The sequence below is a fragment of the Mustela erminea genome, chromosome 11 (assembly GCF_009829155.1).
Source record: "Mustela erminea isolate mMusErm1 chromosome 11, mMusErm1.Pri, whole genome shotgun sequence".
Lineage (NCBI taxonomy): Eukaryota > Metazoa > Chordata > Mammalia > Carnivora > Mustelidae > Mustela > Mustela erminea.
In genome coordinates, this window is record NC_045624.1 from 89,599,087 (window position 1) to 89,622,760 (window position 23,674).

Here is a 23,674-nt window from a genome sequence, read left to right on the forward strand (position 1 = left end):
AATTTTTCACCGTAAGTTACCTTTCTTCCAAACTGAGTTCAGCAGGTGGTTAATTAAGCCATATTCCTCACAGAAAAATGTTTCATGTAGGCTTAGAGTCATTAGGACAGGACCTGGCATGTTTTATCGACCCATTAGCTTATAACTCAAGTGTGTTATATGGAATGGGGTTACAAATCTTAACCCTCTTGGGTGAGACATAACCATTTCTCACTAGGTTATAGTTATGGTTGTTTGTTTAGAACATCTTTTAGAATACTGATATGGAATAATATAACTGCAAGAGAGGAGAAATGATTTAGTAAAGAAATCAACATGCTCTTTTCATTAAAAATATTGGGGAAATAAAAAAGAAGATTAGATCTTTAAATCTTTTCTCTCTGAGTATCTTTCCTTACAGAATTATAACACAAAGTAGTCACTGTAATGCTTAAACAGAATACCTAATTCTTTTTTTTTTTTTTAAGATTTTATTTATTTATTTGACAGAGAGCACAAGTAGGCAGAGAGAGAAGAGGAAGCAGGCTCCCTACTGAGCAGAGAGCCTGAAGTGGGGCTCGATCCCAGGACCCTGGGATCATGACCTGAGGCTTTAACCTCAGAGGCAGAGGCTTTAACCCACTGAGCCACCCAGGCGCCCCTAATTCTTTTTTTTTTTTTTAACCAGAGTTTTCATATACAGAAATACTGAAAGTTGAAAGTACTACTACAGGGCTTACAGTGAAAAACAGCAATTTTCCTGAGACCCTCCCCAGAAACAGCTGTGTTCAGCTCATTTAGCTGTTTATTCTGATGTTCAGTTCCAGATTTCTAAATGCAATGTTTGGGTAGCTGTTTTTTGATCTTTCAGTGTGTGGGATTTTTTCTTTGACTTTCTTACATAGAAGAGAAGAACTTAGCTCTCTTGCCCAGCTACTCAGACACATTTCCCATCCCCTGTCATTCCAATATGAGCATATCATAATTTTTCTTACATCACATTATTATGAGTATGTACCTACTATTCATCATTGTCGTGAGAACCCCTTTGCCCCTTTCCTGCGCGGATACCCTTTTTCCTGAGTTCCATGTTTTCCATGTTTTATTTACTCTCTCCTTTTGGTAGAACATACCATCCAGTAGCTTACTGAGGAAGAATACATGAAAGGTAAACAACCTGAAGCCATGAATGTCTGGAAATCATTATTTTCTGAAACTATCATTACTTTAGCCTTACCCTTCTTTGAAAATTGCTTAACCTCAGAAATTCAAAGGCAGTGCTCCATTATCTTGTTTCTGTTGTTTCCATTGACATAGCCAGTCATTCCAGTCCCAGATTCTTTTTGTACATGACCTGTTTTGTTTTGTTTTGCCTTCTGGAAACTTGTGGAGTCTTCTTTCTGTCCTCAGGGTTATAAAATTTCTTCATGAGAGGGATTTTAGGAGGCAGGAGGAACAAACAAGATTAGCGGAAGGAGGGAAAGCAAAAATATAAGATGACTCCAGGTTTCTAATTTGGTTGACTAGGTAGGTAATACTTTTAACTTAGATTAAGACCAAAGGAGATGTGGTGTGCCTTCTTTTATTTGGAGAGAGAGAAAGCAGATAAAATAAGTGTGGTTATAAATATGCTGAGTTTGAGGGGCCATCAGGATATCCTAGTGAAAATGCCCAAAAAACAGTTGTAAATACAAATTCAAAGCTTAAAAGAAAGGTCATCTGGGACGCCTGGGTGGCTCAGTGGGTTAAAGCCTCTGCCTTCAGGTCCTGGGATCAAGCCCCGCATCGGGTTCCCTGCTGAGTGGGGAGCCTGCTTCCTCCTCTCTCTCTGCCTGCCTCTCTGCCTTCTTGTGATCTCTGTCTGTCAAATAAATAAATAAAATCTTTAAAAAAAAATTAAAAAAAAAAGTAAGGTCATCTGAAGCTCGAGTCGAAACCATCATACATATGGATAACTCTCAGTTAAGTCAAGGAATTAATGGGAAAAAGCAAGGAAGACTGTATTGAGTGAGAAGGGAGAGGTGTGAACACAGAACTCTGGCACATACCAACATTTGAGGCTTAGGCTGAGAAGAATCAGAGGTGCCCCCTGAGAACAAGTCACCTCTGGCCATCTGATTCTGTCATTTAGGTAGTAGGAAAGAGCCTCTGGGTTCCAGGTAGAGGCCTCTACCTTGCAATGTGTCTTAATAATGTGAAGCCTGCTGATGACCAAGAGGGTATTTATAATATGAAATGCTAAGTGTAATTACAAGATTTTCTTCTAAAATTTTAAAATATCTTTGAGGAGTACCTGGGTGGCTCAGTCGGTCGAATGTCTGACCCTTGGTTTCAGCTTGGGTTATGATCTCAGGGTCATGAGATCAAGCCCCATGTCAGGCTCTACGCTTAGTGGGGAGTCTGCTTGAGGATTCTCTCTCTCCCTCTCCCCCTCCCCCAACACACTTTCTCTCTCTCTTTCTCTCAGATAAATAAATCTTTTTTTAAAAAAAAAGACATTTTTGAAAGGTATTTTGAAATTGCAAGAAGGAACAGAGTGAGAAGCATGTGGCTAACATGAGTTGGAGCAAGTTAGGATACATGAGGAATCTGAAGCTTGGGAAACAAAGATCGCTCAGTCATGCTCTCTCCTCTCTGGACTACCTCACAGATTACTGTAATTTGATCTTTTATTCCAAATTTGAAAACCAATAGTATTTTCCTTCACTTCCTCTTTCCCCTTCTTGTTTCATCTTCTTCTCAGTTATTGGCAGAAGATTGCTGTTGAAGTAAATTTTTATTGACCCAACACTTCTGAAGGTTTGTATTTAATTTCGAGAAGTCTTCCAGTGATTTTCCTGAAACCAGCTTTGCCCTCTACACTAGATTAATAGCACATTCTGCTTCATAGAAGGCCCCACAAATGAACCAAATACCTCTCAACAGTTTTTATAGGATCAGTTCCTGAGGTTTGAGATTCTGTGGATGGCCACATTTCCTGCAGGATTATGTATTAAAGAGGTTTTAGCAACATGGAGTCTTTGCTGCATTCCATTTATGAACTTTTCCGTTTACCTGCCATAGACGAAGTATGATGCTGGATACGAAGAGGGATACCAAGGCACATATAGTATTGTCCCAGTCTTCAGGGATCTCTAGTGAGAACAGTAGATACATTCACTCATAACAGGAATGTGAGGCAAGGGATGGTAACTGAACTGAAGGGAAAGCTCAAAGGGCTGTGGTAGCACAGAGGAGAAAGAGATGGATTCTTATTGGCAGAGTTGAGGAAGATTTCATAGGGGAGGTATTTGAGCTTGGTCTCAGAGATGAGAGGGATTTCAGAAGCAGAGAGGACTGTGTCTTCCCCTAGCCTCGGCAATGCACACGATCCAAGGATTAAAGGCCATTATGCCTAAGAGAACAGTTTATGGATTGGTTTGTGGAGTGGGCGTGATGAGGATGCCAAGCAATCTGAGACAAGATCTGGGGACCATGAGTACCATGTGTACAAGTCTATCGTTTATTCTAAATTGAGCCCAGAGATGGCAGCAGGTTTTAAGCAAGAAAATAGAGAGCCAGAAAGTCTTTCACCAAATAATTTGTAGACGAGATTTAGATAGAGAAGAAAGAATAAATAGCTCTCAAATGTATAAATGCATAAATGTCTTTATTTAAGAATTCCCTTGAACAGTTTGTTGAAGATGCTAAGAGCATCTGATATTTGGAAATGCGGAGTTTAAAGTTACTCATACTTCATTTGAGACCAGCTTTTGCATATTAGCCTCTCTGGGACCTTGGGGAAGGAATTTACTCTAAGCTGTAGCTCTTCATGGAGTCATTGCATATAAAGCACACAGCCCAGTGCCTGGTCTGTGTTCAATTTTAATAATGGGCTAGGCTTTACCATTATTGTTGTTATTTCTATCAGAAAAGCTTCCAGGTTAAACAAGGAATGACTGAAGCATTTTAAAAAGAAAAGTTTATGCCTGAGTTTTCAACCTAAAAAATTTTATCAAAACTAATTTAAAACCTTTTCCTCAAGTTAGGAGAATTTTTCTGACAATATCTTACTTTACAAATGCATGTAATACTGCCTTTTCGGTACACCATAATGAAAAGGCAGATTTAAGGTAAAATCTTTCCCAAGCTTCTAAATTGAAAAAGAGAAAAAGACCTTTCAGAGTCTGATCAGTGGTATAACATGCCAGTGTTAGATGCTTGACTTGTTCATTTGCTAATTAAATCTGGGGTTGGTTTACAAAACCGAAGTAAAATAACAGCTCTGTTCTTTTCTGTGGGTGTCTTGGAAAGTTATTAGTTGAGTCCAGTGTGTTTTAAATGCCCAGTGTGTCTGGGTGATGGACAGCGAAATGGGTTTGTTTGTGCTTTCAAAGCTGGAGCATGAGTTTTTTGCTTTAGAGGCACCGGCTGACTCAGTTGGTAGAGCACATGACTCTGATCTCAGGGCTGTGAGTTCTAGCCCCACGTTGGGTATAAAGATTACTTAAAAATAAAGTCTTAAAAAAAAAAAAAAAGTTTTTTGCTTTAGAGGTTGCCTGATCACCCAGAGTCTCAGATCAGCCTGTCCAAAATTAAATTTGTCATCCTCTCCAAATTATCCCTGCTTTGGGTTCCTGAATCAAAAGCTGTCAGCTAGATTACTAGAAAAATAAAGCGGCGGGGGAATCTCTTCTTTCTAAAATTAAATCTCATTGCAAGCCCCCTGTCTGGATAGCCTTTGTTCTTTCTATAAGGAAAATTGATGGAGTTAAAATGGGAAACTTTTTAGGAGGCTTCTTAAAATTTTCGGAATGATTTGGATCCTGTAGTTCTTCTGAGTAAATTTATGATTTAAGAGAAACTGATAACACTTAACAAGTGTTGTTTTAGGACAAGGGCCAGCAAACTATAGGCCAAATCTTGCCTGCTGTCTTGTTTTTATAGATTAAATTTTACTGGAATGAAGCCATGCTTATTCGTTCACATATTTTCTATGACTACAGAGTTGAGTAGACTAGACAGAGTCTGCATGGCACAGAAAAAAATATTTACTATCCAGCCCTTTATAGAAATAGTTTGGGAACCCATATTTAAGGTCTTTAAATAAAAAAGAGTATCTTTTTCAGTTTAAGTGAGGTGATGCTGAAAAAAATTCCTTCTCCCATCAATATTGTTATAAAATTTGGTGTGTACCTAATTGCTTGTTGAATATTGATCAGATAATTTAAGAAATTATATATATTTATGTATAGTAAAGCTAGTTCTTTGTTTATAGCCCACACAAATTCACTCCTTCAATTCTCTTTGGGTTCAATTCTCATGATGGGTCAATTCTTCTAGATGTCATGTATTTCTTTTGCTTACACATGACCTTGCTTTATTAAGTGTACCCTTTCTAAAGCAGTTTGTATAACCTGTACTTAACACGGTGCTTTGCCTAAAATGTACATCCTGATTTTTAAGGGAAAAGCCGGCATATTAATGTAGTTTATAATTATTCTTTGCTAAGTAACAGATCCAAAATTGTTTTCTTAAGCATTTAAGCAACCTAACTAAGATTAATTGAGGAAGTCTTTATGCATTTATCTTTTCACCAACAGCACACACATTGGGGCTGATTTTATTAAATTAGGAAACCTATTTGTCAAGTTCCCTGACCCAGAGTACCAGTAAACTTTGAAATAACTACATACCTTAAGATCCATTCTTTTCTAAAACCCAAAACGACTTTACTCATGAACCTTACCCATGTTCCCAGTAGCCCAGAATGTATGGGCAGGCACTCATATATGCAGAGTAATCATTCATTTTCCCTTTGTTCTGTGCAGGAGAAAAGTAGGTCTATATTTGGTTTTATTTATCAATGTTGACTCTGTGATATAATTAGTTGTGCAGCTTTGTTTCCATTCTAGAGATGTCTTAATCCTCCTCCTGCAGAGAATGCAGTCTTGTAAAACATGTCCCCGTTTGGTCTTTGTGCCTTTTTGTTTGGCTTCTTCGTATTGCCACCGGCGTAGTTTTTCAGCACCACGGATCTGATGATACCTCTGCGCTATTTAAAACTCTTCCTTGGTGTCTGTCACCTTTGCAGCTCTCCAGGATGACACACATAATCTTCTGTGATCTGGCCCCCAGTTTTGTCCAATCTAAGTGTTATACTCCTACTCCATTAAATATCGGAATTGGGAGTTCTTCTTACAGTGGTGTTTCCATACTTCTCCCATTTACCCAGGACTGCAGGTCTCCTTCCTTAATCCTTCACTCTTGTCGTTAGCTTACACTCATCCTTCAGCTCCAACACTGCCATGTCTAAGAAGGCTCCCCGAAACTCCCTTCCGCTTAGACTGAGGAACACCTTGTGGGCCTCCATAGTGCTGTGTGCTTGCTTATGTGCTAGCATGCTCTGTAGAAATTTCCTTTTCATTCATTTGTCTTTCTTTCAAGACCCTAAGTGCTGTGAAGGCCAGGGCCACGTCTAAGTCAACTCTGTTTCCCCAGTATGAGGCTTGTGTCCCAAACACTGACTTTTGTGCCTTCTCTTCCTTCCGTACCTGGTTCCGATTTCATGGTTTATCCTAATTATGTTCTTGCTAACTACTCGTCTCCTTTATCTCCTTACCCCGTCGCTCCCCCCTCCCCCTTCCTTCTCTACTCCCTGGCTCTCTCTAGGACCTAGCCCTGGTTAATTTTCACATCTTTACCAACTTGGCATCTGCACCCAAACATGTCACCATTGCTGAAGGGACCAACTTTTTGCTTTAAATAAATGGTCACTAAATTCTGTGGGCCATCAACATGCACGACTGTTATGTCGAACTTCTCTAAAATCTCCTTTCCACACTCCAAAACTATCAGATCTCATCACACTGTGAAATTCTAAGTTTACCCTCTTTCATCAGGCACAAAGAATTAATCGGACAACAACTTCATCTTCTCACCACCAAACTACCGTCCTCCAGCCGGCTGGGCTCATGGGTTCCCATGGATTAGGTTTCCATCCCTCATCCAGTGCTGTGGATCCCAGTCTCCAGGACTTTGCTTCTGCAGTCACTCCTGCACTTCCTGTCACTCTGCAGAAGTCCTCAGGGATCTCCGACGCAACAGAAACTTTCCTCCGTCTCCTATTCCTCCAGCTATTGCCTCCGTTTCTCTGTTCTACTTCAGAACCAGATTTTTTTTTCCTTTAAACCTTTTTTTATTTTAAAGAGTTTATTTATTTTTTTGACAGAGATCACAAGTAGGCAGAGAGGCAGGCAGAGAGAGAGGGGGAAGCAGGCTCCCTGCTGAGCAGCGAGCCTAGCCCGATGCGGGGCTCAATCCCAGAATCCTGAGATCATGACCTGAGCGGAAGGCAGAGGCTTAACCCACTGAGCCAGGTGCCCCTCCTTTTAACTTTTTATTCAGGCATAATTTCAAACTCACAGGAAAGACACATGAATAATATCAAGAAATTCCTCTGCACCCTTCACTCAGTTCCCCAGTGATAACACTTTACATTTGCCTTATCTTGTTCTCTCACCCTCTTTGTATTATTCTCTCACTTACTATTTGGATATTTTCCAAATGTTGATTTCCTAACTCCCCCACTCCTTTTACATTAGTCAGATGCCATTCTGTGATAAGGAGGAGTCGTCCTTCGTCCCTAGTTATTTACGTGTTTCTTTAATACTTTCAGTGGGTTAGAATCCATTATGAGCATTGCGCTTTTTGTTCAGCTTGTCTCAGAATTGGCATTCGGAGTCTTTTCAAGTGGGGTCTCCTATCATTTTGTCATTTCCCCATTCTGTAGACACTTACTTTCTGGTATAATGAGACATTGCAAGCTCACCTTATACTTTCCCTTCTCCAGCCCTTGAATCAAACATTTCTCCAAAGAGCCTCCATTCCTTTAAGCAGAAAATGGGATTTAGAAAATGGGATCTGGATTCTGGATGTGTCCATTCCTACTGGGACGTCATTTATTTATAGGCTCTCTCAGCAGACAGCATGGAGGGCAGCTTAAATTCCACCTCTCTAGAGAAACTTCGTGACTACCCAGTCTCATAGCCATCCAGTCCCTCGGCCAGCAGTCTGTCTGGACTTCTGTGTGACACTTAGCACTTGGCTGGTCTCTGTATTGTGTCTTCCTCCCAGATTAGAAAATGGCTTTTGTGAGAATAAAGACCCTAGCGATCTTCTCACTCAGCACTCAGAAAAATGCCTGATGCCGAGTAAGTTTTTGAAGGGATAGATGAGTGGGTAACTCCCTTGTCTTGGGACAGCTTCATCTGTGTAACAGCTTCTTTTGTGTCATAAGCAACAGGAACGTCAGCAGTTAGAGACCAGAAGAAGAATCTCCTTCCTCATGTTGTTTTTTTAAGATTGTATTTATTTCTTTTGAGAGAGTGTGCAGGGAGGGGCCGAGGCAGAGGGAGAGACAATCTGAAACAGAATCCATGCTGAGCATGACCCTGAGATCTTATGATCTCATGACCCTGACATCATGACTGAGCTGAAATCAAGAGCCGGATGCTTAACCATCTGAGCCACCCCAGTGCCCCTTTCCTCATATTCTTGATGAAACGGGGAAGATTTGCCATCGCTGTTAAGGAGCTTATTTCTCACTGTCCTTCTATGTTTATTGTACATATGACCCTAATACATGATTGCATAACAACTCTTCTTTTGAACTCTGATTTTAAATATTTAATGTATTAAGCCCATGCTTCTTTACTAGAATATCTGTTTCTCCTTTATGCACCTTCGTACTGTTTACTCACTGACTTTAAAATAGTACCACTTGGTCCTTGTTTGTTCTTTTAATACACACTGTAATATGGGATTGAAAAACATATTAAGGGGCGCCTGGGTGGCTCAGTGGGCTAATCCTCTGCCTTCGGCTCAGGTCATGATCCCAGGGTCCTGGGATCGAGCCCCACATTGGGCGCTCTGCTCGGTGGGGAGCCTGCTTCCTCCTCTCTCTCTGCCTGCCTCTGTGCCTACTTGTGATTTCTCTCTCTCTGTGTCAAATAAATAAAAATCTTAAAAAAAAAAAAGAAAAAGAAAAACATATCAATATTTTTACAAAAGAAAATTTTAACTAATTTTTTCTTTAGTTAGAACAAAGGAATCATGCATACCCTATTTGATAGTTTCTTACTTAGATAGTACTTATAGCCTAATGAATGTTGTATTATCTGATCCTGTATGTGTAGTGTTTTGTTTTATTGTGTTCCCCTTTTGCTTTTTTTAAGTAAATTTTATATGTTAAAAGAGGTCAGACTTATGGAAAAACTGCTAAGATAGTGCAGAATTTTCCCATGTGCCCCATACTCCATTTCCCTATTATTGATGTTTTGCATTAATGTGATACATTTATACAACTAAATGAGCCAGTTTTCATACAGTATTATTGACTAAATTCCCTAGTTTCATTAGGTTTTCCTTAGTTTTCACCTGATTTTTTTTTTCTTTCCAGGATCTCATTCAGGATACCACAGTGCACTTGATAGTTATCTCTCCCTTAGACTCAGCTTGGCTAGATTAACTTCTCAGACTTGCCTTATTTTTGATGACTTTGACAGTTTGGGGAAGTAGTGGTCAGGTATTTTGTAGAATGTTTCTCTGTTGGCATTTATCTGATGTTTATCTTATGTTTAGACTAGGGTTGTAGGATTTGAGAGGAAAGTCACAGAGGTCAAGTGCCACTCTCTTCACGTTACATCAAGAGTACATACCAACACAATTTACCACTGCGGGGGTTGGCCTTGACCACCTGACTTTGGTGGCATTTGTCAGGGTTCTTTACTGTAAAGTTACCTTTTTTATTCCCTCTTTCCATAATGCACTTTTTGGAAGGAAGTCACAGCTAACACTTAAGAAATACTCTAAAGGGTGTCTAGGTGGCTCAGTTGGTTGAGCGTCTTGACTCTTTGGTTTTGGCTCAGGTCATGACCTTGGGTTTGTGGGATGAAACCCTGAGTGGAGTTTCATGCTTATCACGAAATCAGCTTGACATTCTCTCTCTCTCTTTCTCTGCTCTCTCCCTGCTTGCATGCACATGTATTCTCTCTCTCCAGTAAATAAATAAATAAATAGTTCTTTTAAAAAAATGGTTACTCCCCTTGAGGGTGGAGTGTCTATATAAATTATTTGGAACTCTTCTGCAGAGATTTGTCTGTTTACCCCTATTTCTTCCCTTCTGTCTTTATGACTCGTGGCTACTCCTCTTAATACTTTGGATTGCAAATTTAACATTTTTATTATGTTTATTGTTTCAGCTCTAGCCCATTGAGAGCTCTTTCATTTGGCTGCCATGTCCCTTTGACATATATATCCCCATTATTGTGGATTTGTTTTATTTTCGTTTTTTGAGTATTCCCCTATCTGACACTACAAGATGCTGAAGGCTTATCTTGCATATATCCAGCTCCATTCCTAGAGCCAGTGTTTCAGTCTTGTTTTTTTTTTTTCTTAATTGAACTGGATTCTGTAATACTGTTTGGTTTTGTTTTTAAATTTGAATTAGCGTGAGATATTTGTGGGGTTTTTTTAAAGATTTTATTTATTTATTTGACAGGGATCACAAGTAGGCAGAGAGGCAGGCAGAGAAAGGGAAGCAGGCTCCCTGCCGAGCAGAGAGCCCAATGCGGGCTCTATCCCAGGACCCCGAGATCATGATCTGAGCTGAAGGCAGAGGCTTAACCCACTGAGCCACTCAGGCGCCCCTAGCGTGAGATATTTGTAACATGATTATATTTTTATCAAAATATTTTAAAATGGTCTGTTGGCTTTGTGACTCTCCAGCTATCCAGGATATTTTTTTAGCTAAACTATGGTTGACACACAGTATTACATCAGTTTCAAGGGTGCAACACAATGATTTGACAACTGTGTACCTTATGCTATGTCACTGTGAGTGTCGCTATCATCTGCTCATCGTACAGTGCTATTACAATGCCAGTGACTGTATTTCCTGTGCTGTACCTTTCATCCCCATTACTTAATCATTCCACTATTGGAAGGAATGTTTTGTTCTTTGATTAAAGATATAATTGTTTTCATTCGTAACCAGGATTCCTATCAGGTGAATAGAGTGATACTTCCTTGTTTACCTGATGTTTATCACAATCTCAGGAAAAGAACTGGTTACACACAAGTGAATTTTTCAAATGCTTAGAGCTTAAACTTTTCATTTACCCATTTTTTTCCTTCCTTCAAGGAACATACTTTAAGTACCTTCTATGTGCTGAGCACGGTGCTGGGTTCTCAGAACAGAGAGACAAGACACGGTTCTGCTTCCTGAGTAGTCACAGTCTAGTGGGGACATAGCTACACTTCAACATGGTGGGCACTATATTTTAGGTGAGCTCCAGATGACATAGAAGCCGACAGTGGAGATCAAGGGCAATTTCTTGACATTTTGCAGAATAATGTTAATTAGCCAGAGGAAAAGAGAGTAAATGAGCCTGGCAGGGAGGTGAAGGTCGATGAGCAAATGTGTCTTAACGAAATGAGCAGCGGATAACTAAGAGAGTATGGCACTTCTGAAATACAACAAGAAGCTCGCTGTGACTGGAGCATAACGTAGGACAGCGGCAGTGGCGAGAGGGGAGCAGAAGGCCTAGGATGCGTCAGAAAGGGCCTCGGGTTGCTATGTTCACATTCCCGGGCACTGCTGAAGGGGTTTTAGGCAGGGGGGAGTCACTCTGATAATACTGTGGGCAGTGAATTAGAATAGCCAGGAAACGGGATGAGGAACCCATTTCAGCAATCTAAACAAGAGATGAGGACCGTGGTGACAGAGTAGAGTGGATGGACTGATGGGATAGAAAGGAAGTAGAATCAGCAAAGCTTATCAGCAGATGGATATAAGGTTAAAAGAGAATGGGTGATAATGGAAGTGATGAATGCAACAGAGCTGATTTACATGTAAATGGCCATATAGACATGTACCAAAAAGCGTAGCCATAATATAATTAAAACCGCAGTTCATGTTCCTTACTGAACCAAAGTTTGTGTGTCTACTTTCCAAGTGTCTTGGAAACATTGCTGTTGATTAACACACCAGTGATTGATCACTGGCGAAAGAATAGTATGTGTGAGGATTAGGTATTAAATACTCCAATATACCTCACTCTCAACGTCCCCAAAATAGAACAAAATAAACTGAAAGAAACCAGCACTAGATGTATGGAAAATTTTCAAATAAAAAATGATTTCCTCTGTTGCAGTCCTTATACCTATTGTACAACAGCCAACTTTAGCTGTCTTGTTAATGCCTCTAGAATGTTCTCTTCCATTCCCTGGCAGAGCTTAGCTGGTGGTGTCTGTTATCTCAAGTAGAAATCATAGTGATACATCTACACAGTGCATTAGTCTCACCAGCTTCTCCCACTTTGCAAACAGCTCCACAAATGCGAATTTGGCATTTGTAAAATTACAAATATCATTGACCTATTTACATGTCATTTTACACAAATATTTTACGTAAACATTTTGGTTTATATCTCACTGTAATATCATTTGGGGTTTCTCTACATTAATAAGTGATGTGTATGCCTTAGAAAGTTCCTGTTGACTAGAACATAATCCAGCTTCTAACTGAATCTGGCCAATACTCTCATGAAATATCTCAACATTTCCATAAAGCCACCAGCAAGTGATAGCAACTCATTTTTGCAGATGAGAAAATTGAAATAGTGACTTAGATGTATCACCTCAAGCCTCCTTGTTTAATAATGTCTTTCCTATAAATGCTACTTCCAAAATAAGATAGTTCAAGATGAAATAAGCATATGCAAATGTCAGATAACAAGTTTATATAATCCCTTAGTCACGAAGGCGTTCCAGAAGGAGGTGGAAGGCATCCAAAGCAGAATATTATAATTTTTATAAAACAAGAGCTAGAGAAAGGACTGGGAAACAGTCCAAAAGGCTCCTAGACAATAATAGCCTCTCTTAATTGAAGTGAATTAAATAAGATAGTAATCATTAGGTTTATTAATATCTGCTAAGATACAAAACAAAATAAGAAACACAGCTCCTACCTTGGCTTGATAAGTGCCAGAAAAATGGGATTTGCCTGCATTTGTTTTGCCATACCTTCATATGTAGTGATCAGGAGAAACCTCTGCATAGGCTGCATAGTGGTTTTCCAGCTTCTTTTATAGGACCTCCTGACTCATTCTATCTCCTAACAGTTCCTCGCTTTAAATAAGGAACTGATGAGATGATATCTAAAATTTATTCAGAAATTGAAGTATAGATCATAACGTTAAGACCAGCTCCTATTCAGTACAAGCTCCTGGCCAGTATTCTATATTTTTAAGAATAATTGACATACAATATTATATGAGTTTCAGATGTACAACATAGTGGATTGATATTTATATACATTTTAAAATAGTCAACACAGTAAGTCTAGTTACCATCTACTACCATACAAAGTTGCTACAGTATTATTGACTATATTCCCCATGGTGTACATTACATACCCACATCTTTATTTTATAACTGGAAGACTATACCTTTTAATCCCTTTGAACTGTTTCATCCATCTTTCCCACCTGCCCCTCACTTCTGGCAACCATCAGTTTGTTCTCTGTTTTTGTTTTGTTTGTTCATTTGTTTTTTAGATTCCACCAATGAGTGAAATTATATGGTATTTTTCTTTTTGTAACTTATTTTACAAGAGCATAATACCCTCTAGAGCCATCCGTGTTGCAAATAGCAACATTTCATTCCTTTTTTTTTTTTTTTTTGCAACATTTCATTCTTAAGGCTATGTAATGTTCCATTGTAAATATATATACCACAAATTTTTTTATCCAATCATCTGTTGAAGGATATTAGTTTGCTTCCAAATTTGGGCTATTATAAATAATTCTGCAATGAACATAGGGGTGCATATTTCTTTTCAAAATAGTGTTTTCATTTTCTTTGGTTAAATACCTAGAAGTGGATTATGTATCATATGGTAGTTCTATGAATAGTTTTTTCATAGAGGCTTGAGTGTTTTCTATATATAGTATCATGTCACCTGCATATAGTGACAGTTTACTTTATTCTTTCCAGTTTAAATGCATTTTCTTTCTTTTTCTTGCTTAACTGCTATGGCTGGGATTTCCATTACTATGTTGAATAAAAATGGTAAGAATGGGCATCCTTGTCATGTTCCTGATCTTAGAAGGAAAGCTTTCAGCCTTTCACTGTTGAGTGTGATGTTAGCTCTGGGTTTGTCATACATAACCTTTATTATGTTGAGGTGCATTCTCTTTGTATCCACTTTGTTGAGAGTTTTATCCTAAATGGATGTTGAATTTTGTCAAATGCTTTTTCTCCATCTATTGAGATGATCATGTGATTTTTATCCTTCATTTTGTTGATGTGGTACATCACATTGATTGATTTCAGGTATTGAACCGTCCTTGCATCCCTAGAATAAATCCTACTTGATCATGGTGTATGATCACTTAAAGTATCATTAAATTCAGTTTGCTAATATTTGGGTGAGGATCTTTCCATTTAGACTTACAAGGAATACTGACCTCTAATTTTCTTTCTTTCTTTCTTTCTTTTTTTTTTTTTTTTTTTTGCTAGTGTCTTTGGTTTTGGTACTAGGGTAGTGCTAGCCTCAGAATGAATTTGGAAGTGTTTCATCCTCTTTTTTCTTTTTGAAATAGTTTGAGAAGAATAGATATTAACTTGTCTTTAAATGTTTGATAGGATTCACTGGTGAAGCTGTCTGGTCCTGTATTTTAGTTTGTTGGGAGTTTTATTACTATAATTTTATTACTAGTAATTGGTCTATTCAGATTTTGTTTCTTTTTTTTTTCTTCAGATTTTCTATTTCTTTCTGATTTAGTCATGGAAGATTGTATGTTTATAGGAATTTATCCATTTCTTCTAGGTTGGCCAGTTTGTTGGCATGTAATTTTTCACAGTAGTCTTTTATAATCCTTTGTATTTCTGTAGTGTTGTTTATAACTTGTCTTTCACTTCTGGTTTTACTTAAATCTTTTCTTATTTTTTCTTAATAAGTCCAGGTAAAGGTTTATTAATTCTGTTTATCTGTTCAAAGAACCAGCTCTTAGTTTCATGGATCTTTTCTATGGCTTATTTAGTCTCTTTTTCACTAATTGCACTCTGATCTTTATTTTCTTCCTTTTACTAACTTTGGGCTATGTTTTTTTCTTTTATTCTAGTTTTCTTAATTTTTTCTTGTTTTTTTTTTCCTTGTTTTTTTGTTTGTTTAATTTGTTTTTGTTTTTGTTTTGAGGGAAGCCTATAAACTTCTCTCTTAGAATTGCTTCTCCTGCATCCTGTAGATTTTGGAATGTTGTATTTCCCTTTTCATTTGTCTCAAGTATTTTTTTGTTTCATCTTTGATTTCTTCATTGACCTGTTGTTTATATAGTAGCATGTTTTTAGCTTTCATTTATTTGTGCTTTTTTTCCAGTTTTTTTCTCCTTGTCATGTATTTCTACTTCTATACTGTTGTGATCAGAAAAGAATCTTGATATGATTTCAGTCTTCTTAAATTTATTGAGATTTCTGGGGCACCTCGGTAAGTCAATTGGTTAAATGTCTGCCTTCATCTCAGGTCATAGTCTCAGAGTCCTGGGATCAAGCCCTGTGTCAGGCTTTTTGCTCAGCAGGGAATCTGCTTCTCTCTTTCCCTCTCCTCCACATCCTCCCACCCCAGCTCATGATTGCTTGCTGGGTCTCAAATAAATAAAATCTTTTTAAAAAACTTTGTTGAGATTTCTTTTGTGGCCTAACATGTAATCTTTCCTGGAGAATGTTCCATGTATACTTGAAAAGAATGTGTATTCTGCTGGTTTTGGATGGAATGCTCTGTATATATTGAGTTGATCTGGTCTAATGTATCATTTAAGACCAATATTTCCTTATTAATTTTCTGTCTGGGTGATCTGTCCATTGAAGTGGTTGTTAGAAGTCCCCTACTATCAGTATGTTGTTGTAAGTTTCTTCCTTTGCATTTGTTAATATTTACTTGGTACTCCTATGTTAGGTGTGTAAATATTAAGAAGTGATACAACTTCTTATTCAGTTGATCCCTTTAATACCCATTTTGTCTCTTTTTATAGCCTTTCTTTTAAAGATCTTTCTTTAAAGATCTCCTTGTCTAGGAGAACCTGGGTGGCTCAGTCACTTAAGCATCTGACTCTTGATTTTGGCTCAGGTCATGATCTCGGTCATGAGATGGAGCCCCATAACAGACTCTGTCCTCAGTGCAGAGTCTACTTAAAATTCTCTCCCTCTCTCTATGCACCTTGCTCTCCCCCAACTTTTGTACTCTCTTTCTCTAAATAAAAAAATAAAAAAATAAAAAACAAAGTCTATTTTGTCTGATAAAAACATTGCTATCCCAGTTTTCTTTTCATTTCCATTTGCATGGAATACATTTTCCCATTCTGTCACTTTCAGTTTAGATGTGAAGTGAGTCTCTTGTAGGCAACATATAAATGAGTCTTGTTTTTTAATCCATTCAGCCACCTATGTATTGATTGAAGCATTTAGTTCATTTATATTTGAAGTAATTATGTACTTACCACCATTTTTTTAATTGTTTAGTGGTTTTATAGTTCTTTGTTCCTTTCTTCCTGCTCTTTTCCCTTGTGACATGATAACTTTTTTTAGTGTTATGTTTGGATTCCTTTCTCTTTATTTTTTGTGCATTTAATATAGGTTTTTGATTTGTGGTTACTGTGAGATTCATATATAACAACCTGTGTACATAGCAGTTTATTTTAAATTGATGATCATTTAAGCGTGAACAAATTCTTAAAACACTACATTTTTACTCTCCCTACCCCCAATGTTTTGTTTTTGACATTGTGTTTTACATCTTTTTATTTTTTGTATTTTTAATTATTGTCGTTATAGTTTATTCACCACTTTGTCTTTTAACCTTCACACTAGCTTACAAGTGGTTGATCTACTACCTCCACTATATGTTCACTTTTTACCAGTGATATTTTTTTCCTTCATATATTTTCTCAGTTTTAGTTATAATTTTCCTTTCTTTTTTTCTTAAGGAAATTCTTCTAATATTTTTTGTAAAGTGGTGAACTCCTTTAACTTTTATTTGGCTGGGAAACTTCTTATTTCCCCTCCAGTTCTGAATGACAGCATTGTCAGTTAGAGTGTGCTTGGTTATGTTTTTTCATTTCAGCACTGTGAATATATTTTGCCACTCTCTGCTAGTCTGCAGAGTTTCTGCTGAAAAATCAGCTCATTTCCTTATAGGAATCCCCTTATATGCAGTTAATTGCTTTTCTCTTGCTACTTTTGAGATTCTTTATCTTTAGTCTTTGACATTTTAATTATAATGTATCTTGGTGTAGATCTCTTTTGAGTGCATCTTGTTTGGGAGCTGTGCTTCTTAGACTTGGGAAGATCCTCAGCTTAGTGAATTTTTCAGCTATGAATTCTTTAAATAAGTTTGATGACTATATATATATATATACCCTTTTCTTTTTCACTTGTTCTTCTGGGAACATATATATATATATAATGTGAATGTTAGTATTCAGTGTTGTCCCAGTGGCCCCTTAAACTGTCCTCATTTTTTGGGACGCCTGGGTGGCTCAGTTGGTTAAGCGGCTGCCTTCGGCTCAGGTCATGATCCCAGCATCCTGGGATCGAGTCCCACATCGAGTCCCACATCGGGCTCCTTGCTCCGCGGGGAGCCTGCTTCTTCCTCTGACTCTGCCTTCCACTCTGCCTGTGCTCGCTCTAGCTCTCTCTCTGACAAATAAATAAATAAAATCTTAAAAAAAAACTATCCTCATTTTTAAATTCCTTTTCTGTTTTCTTTTTCTTCTTTTTTCTCTTTCTCCTTCCTTCCTTCCTTCCTTTCCCTTTTTCTCTTTCTCGTTCTTTCCTTCTTTCTTCCTCTGTTCTATTTAGGGGACTTTTTTTTTTTTTTTTTAGACAGACAAAGCAAATGCATGACCAGGGGTTGGAGAGTGGTTAGGGGCTGAGGGAGAGAGAGAATCTCATATAGGCTCCACATCCAGTGCAGAGCCCAGTGCAGGACTCAGCCTCACAACCCTGAAATCATGACCTGAGCCAAACTGACTGAGCCACCCAGACACCCCAGTTTGTGTGATCTTCATTACCCAGATCACTAATCTGTTCTTTTGTATTATCAGATCTTCTGTTTATCCCCTCTAGTGTATTTTTTTTCTGTTATTGTATTCTTCAGCTCTGATTGGTACTTTCTTATATTTTTTCTTTGTTGAAGTTCTCAGAGTTTGATAAGCATCTTTATGAGCATTACTTTGAACTCTTTATCAGGTTGATTGCTTAACTCCCTTTCATTTAGTTCTTTTTCTGAGGTATTGTCTCACTTTTTTGTTTAGAACACATTTCTGTCTTCTCATTTGGCCTAACTCGATAATATTGTTTTTGGGTATTTAGGGAGTTCAGCTACATTTCCCAGTTTTTTTCTTTTTTCTTTTTCTTTTGGAAGTTTTTATTTAAATTCTAGTTAGTTAACATACAGTACAATATTAATTTCAGGTTTAGAATCCATTGATTCAACACTTACATACAACCCTTATGTACAACACCCGGCTATTTAAATAAAACATTTAATTATAATTAAGTATAATTGGGGCACCTGGGTGACTCAGTTGGTTAAGCATTCAACTCTTGATTTCAGCTCAGATCATGATCTCAGGGTCCTGTTTCACATTGAGTCCTGCAACAGGCTCTGCACTTGGCATGGAATCTGCTTGAGATTCTCTTTTTCCCTCTCCCTCTGCCCCCTTTGCACTCTCCAAATAAATAAATAAATAAATAAATAAATAAATAAATGGTAAGTGTAATTTAAAATTCAGTTCTTCAGTTACACTAACCACATTTCAAGTGCTAAATAGCTGCTTTCAGCTAGAGGCTGCTATATTACCCAGCACAGATGTGTCCAATAAATGTCCTACAATACAGGAAGCTTATTGACAGCATTGTCTAGGAAGTACTGATACAAAAGCCACTTTAGTTGAAAGTGACTTATATACATAAAAATACCCATATGGTGTCTTTTCAAGAGGAAAGGTAACCAGATTGTTTATAAATAGAACCTATGATTTCATCCTATTATGCCTAAAAAGTGAATTTATAAATTTATAAATCCCACTTTTTTTTTACTAAAACTTCTACCCTAAAAGATTATAAATGTACAACTTCTAAAGACTACATATGCAGAATCATAGGTAGAGTTAGTTCAGGATTCGCAGAATTTTTACAAACCATCTTGTGCTGATCTTCCTTTCTACACATTTGCTTGCTATCTTCTCCATAATGTGCTGACTTTAATGTTTATGATATATAGATATATTTTTTAAACTTCTGTCTAATCTGCTAAGACTGTAGCTCCTTGTAGACAGAGGCTAGTGTAGAGCATTTTTGTGTATCATATTGAGGTAAAGCCTTTAAGTGTCACACACCTTTATATTTTTCAACTTTGTATAAGAAAGGATTATCTTTGCTTTGAAAGAAATGCAGCCACTTGTCCTTTGGTGAGAATGATAAAATATTTTTTTCTTCCTTAATTTTTTCAAAAACATACCCTTCTAGGGGCACCTGGGTGGCTCAGTGGGTTAAGCCGCTGCCTTCGGCTCAGGTCATGATCTCAGGGTCCTGGGATCGAGTCCCGCATTGGGCTCTCTGCTCAACAGGGAGCCTGTTTCCCTCTCTCTCTCTCTGCCTGCCTCTCTGCCTACTTGTGATCTCTGTCTGTCAAATAAATAAATAAAATCTTTTAAAAAAATACCCTTCTAATAAATTCTTTACTCTATTGATTGAGTCCAGGATGAATCAGGGAAGATTTAGGATGAGCCTGGAACATCTTATGCCAGAAAATAGAGTACTTAAAAAATGATGGGGACATAGTCAGAAGATGTAAGATCCAGCTTGACAGGGTTCCCACTGGCCATATCTGGGAGAAATTAAGTAAATCATGAATTCTAAACTGTTGAAAAAATAAGAACCTATGAGTTCATACTGATGATATATGAATTAATAGATAGTTGGGTGGGTAGATGGAAAAGAGAGGAAGGCCCTTGTTTATGCCCTTGTTTAAATGCTGACTGATAAATGTGGATGGAATGGTGAAGCTGGAAAATCACCATTGTACAACCATCACAATAAAGATTGGCTTAGGCAAGAATTATCAGTGAATGCTAACTATAAGGTGAAATTTTGACAAGGAGCAAGATACTTACATAGTCTTGTCTTCCTGTATACTCCTTCTTAGTTATGAGGAAGAAAATCAGTATAAAATGGAAAAACCAGTGAGAGGCAGATGGGCCACTTATTGTAATAGCTTGACAGACATTCAGCATCACTTATGTGATATTTGGGTGTAAGTGGGATGCAAACCTGAATTTAATCATGAGCAAACATCAGACAGAACCAAAATGAAAGACATTCCATTTAAAAAATAAATGACCTGTATTCTTTAAAATGTCAGTGTTACAAAAGGGCAGAGGAATGCAGGGGGAAAGCTGAGGAACTATTCCAGATTGAAGGAATCCAAAGAAACATGACAACTTAATGCTAATCTTTGCTCTAGGGCTGGATCTAGACTCAGAAAAAAATGATAGAAAACACGTAATTGAGACAGTAGCGAAGACTGGAACATGAATGGTAGATCAGATACAAAGTATTATATTGATGTTAAATTGCCTGCATTTGCTAACAATGCTATATGGTTATGTTAGAGAACACCTTTTTTCTTAGGAAATACACAAGTATTAAGGAGTAAAGGGGCATGATGTCTGTAACTTATTCTCAAATGATTCAAGAAAATAATTTTGCGTGCGTGGAGAGAAAATACAGTAACAAATGTACCGCATCTTAACAGTTGGTGAATTTGAGCAAGAGCTACAAAGGAGCTTTCTATTTAAGTCTTGTACCTTTTCTGTAAATTTAAAATTATTTCAAAATAAAAATTTAAAAATTCTATCCCCTGTGTTCTAGCCCTCTCTAAGGCACAGAATGATGTGATGACAATGAAAATGCAATCAGAGCGACTTTCAAAAGAATACGACCGACTCCTGAAAGAACACGCAGAACTTCAGGTGCGTGACCTCCACTTTGTGGACCTGAAATACTAATTACTATGTCAGTTATTTGGGTTATTTGTCCTTCCCAAATCAAGAAGATGCACTTGGTCCTGGCTTCTTTTTTTTTTTTTTTAAGATTTCATTTATTCATTTGACATACAGAGATCACAAGTAGGCGGAAAGGCAGATAGAGAGGAGGAAGCAGGCTTCCTGCTGAGCAGAGAGCCCGATGCGGGGCTTGATCCCAGGACCCTGGGATCATGACCTGAGCTGAAGGCAGAGGCTTTAACCCACTGAGCCACCCAGGTGCCTCTCGGTCCTGGCTTCTTAAAAATGATTAAGGAAACCAGATTTTTCCCTCAAGGGTGAAGATGAAGACATTGCATGAAAATACAAGACAGTCATAGTGTGGGAGAATTACCAAGATGCTAAGTTACAGCATTCTAGTTTTAGTGAAATCTTAAGCAAAAGAATTGAGCCACAAGAGTGACAAGACTGGTTCTATAAACATTTCATCTCGCTATTGGCAATGTTTGCTCTATTCATGTCAAAAAATAAGGTCAAAATTTGAAGTCTCACCTCACACTACTTCTGTCCCAGTGTTTTAGACATCTTGGGTCAAAACCTGTGGCATTCAAATATATGATTTGCCTCCAACATGGATTTAAAGACAGAAATGGAAAAAAACCTTTTGTTAGTAAAGTCACAGAGTCAAGGGCTATAGCTTTTCTTTCTCTTCCCCTCCAGCCCAGCAAGAGTTCATGGCCTGCATTCCTCCATGCTAAATTTGACTATCACTTCCCTCTTTTTTTTTTTTTTTAGACTTTATTTATTTGAGAGAGAGACAGTGAGAGAGAGCATGAGCAAGGAGAAGGTCAGAGGGAGAAGCAGATTCCCCATGGAGCTGGGAGCCCGATGCAGGACTCGATCCTGGGACTCCGGGATCATGACCTGAGCCGAAGGCAGTTGTCCAAACAACTGAGCCACCCCAGCGTCCCTATCACTTCCCTCTTGATTTGGCAGCCCCTAATCTGAATTGATTTCCCAGCCACTCTTTGACCATATGTGGGGAGAATTTGGGGGAAAAGACCATTCCAGAGGCAGCCCTGGACCTCTTAGTTCCTCCTGAGATGGAGAGTCTGTGTTCTTCTGCTTTCGGTTTGGATTTATCCTGAGAATTTGGCAACTTTTGTGGCTATCAGAACTTTTTAGCAATCACAGCTCTACAGTTACTTCATGATAGGAGAAGCACTGATCCCAGGACTCATTTCCCTGTTAATTGTCCAGGGTCTGGCACTGTGCCTGTCAAAGGGCAAGCAGATACTATATCGATAGACCTTAGAGTCAGACCGACCTGAAATAACTCAGAATCTCATATTAACTGATTTTATGACCCTGAACAGTTTATAGTACCTCTCTGTAGCTCACTTTTCTTCACCTATAAAGTCAAACTAATAATAACACCAGGCCCACCGGGTTTTCAGTAGAATTAAATAGAATGTGTAGGGTACTTAGCATTGTACCTGGCTGATAGGAAACACTCAAGAAATTATACCTATTAGAGTTATCATTGTTATCATCAGCATACATTCCTCTGTAAAAGTTCTGCTGGAAGAATGACTTATTCTTAACCAGCTACTTCAGCCTTGATTTAGAGCCAGCCAAGAAGCAATCCAAAATACATATGTAATGTGGTATTCCTAGCTGAGTTGCAAGTTTAACTAATCTACTTTGACAACAGGGCAGTTCAGAGAAGGGTAGATACCCTGGTGTGCTTCAAACCTAGGACACCAAGAGCTCAGTTCACGTGTTCTAGAGTAGGCGGTTAGATGTTCTCTCAGTTGGTTAAACATCTGCCTTCAGCTCAGATCATGATCACCAGGTCCTGGGATCGAGCCCCACATTGGACTCCTTGCTCAGCAGGGAGCCTGCTTCTCCCTCTGCCTCAGCCTGCCATTCCCCCTGCTTGTGCTCTATCAAATAATAAATAAAATCTTTAAAAATATACAAACAAGCAAACAAATGCAGATCCTAAAATTGCTGACTTCACCATGGCCTGATGAGAATTACTCCAGGGCATCCTTCAAGCACCACCATGGAAAGTGAAGGAACACTTCAGAAGCCTTTGGCCTAGAAACAGAACTTTTTCTCTCTTCCATTTGTGAGGTCAGCTTGTACTCAACAGGATGAGTATCCACACCAGTGGACTTTGCCAGGAGGTCAGAAACATTTAGATCCCTGAATGGAGAAAAAAGAAGCAGGAATATTCCCTCATTTTCTTATGGCCAGTGGTCATCGCTGAGTGTCCCCATTATGGTAACTGCTAATCTCTTAATCCCTGAAGAGTATATATGACAGTGAGATTCCCTCAACCCTTTTTCTTTCCCCTCCCCAAACTGCCTCTGTTTGGAGTTTATGCATTCTTGATAACAAATGTTAAAAAGTTTTTCGGAGTAATTCCTTCCCCAGAAAGGAGTTGTTACAGCTATTTCTTTGAAAAATGACCCATCCTAAAGATGCCAAGTGCCACACTGAGAGTTGGGCCTTGTTCACTAGTGCATTTAAGGCCTTGATCTACTTTCTCTTTTATTTTTAAAATATGTAAGGGGAGACATTTATTGAAGATGTGCCCTGGA

General features: G+C 38.2%; 1 protein-coding gene and 1 long non-coding RNA gene across 4 annotated transcripts in view; one reads left to right on the forward strand and one right to left on the reverse strand.

Annotated features, from left to right (window-relative positions):
• Nucleotides 1-23,674, forward strand: part of LOC116568602 (B-cell receptor-associated protein 29) — a 49,398-nt gene that overhangs the window by 20,993 nt on the left and 4,731 nt on the right. For all 3 annotated transcript variants that reach the window (XM_032304104.1, XM_032304105.1, XM_032304106.1), the window contains exon 7: nt 20,953-21,053. In XM_032304104.1, coding sequence (XP_032159995.1) covers nt 20,953-21,053 — 101 coding nt within the window. The remainder of the gene's footprint in view (nt 1-20,952; nt 21,054-23,674) is intronic.
• Nucleotides 958-23,124, reverse strand: LOC116568606. Its single transcript, XR_004276699.1, has 3 exons — nt 23,051-23,124; nt 21,618-21,689; nt 958-1,379 (listed from the first exon to the last, which is right to left on the reverse strand). It is a non-coding gene; the product is annotated as an uncharacterized LOC116568606 (long non-coding RNA).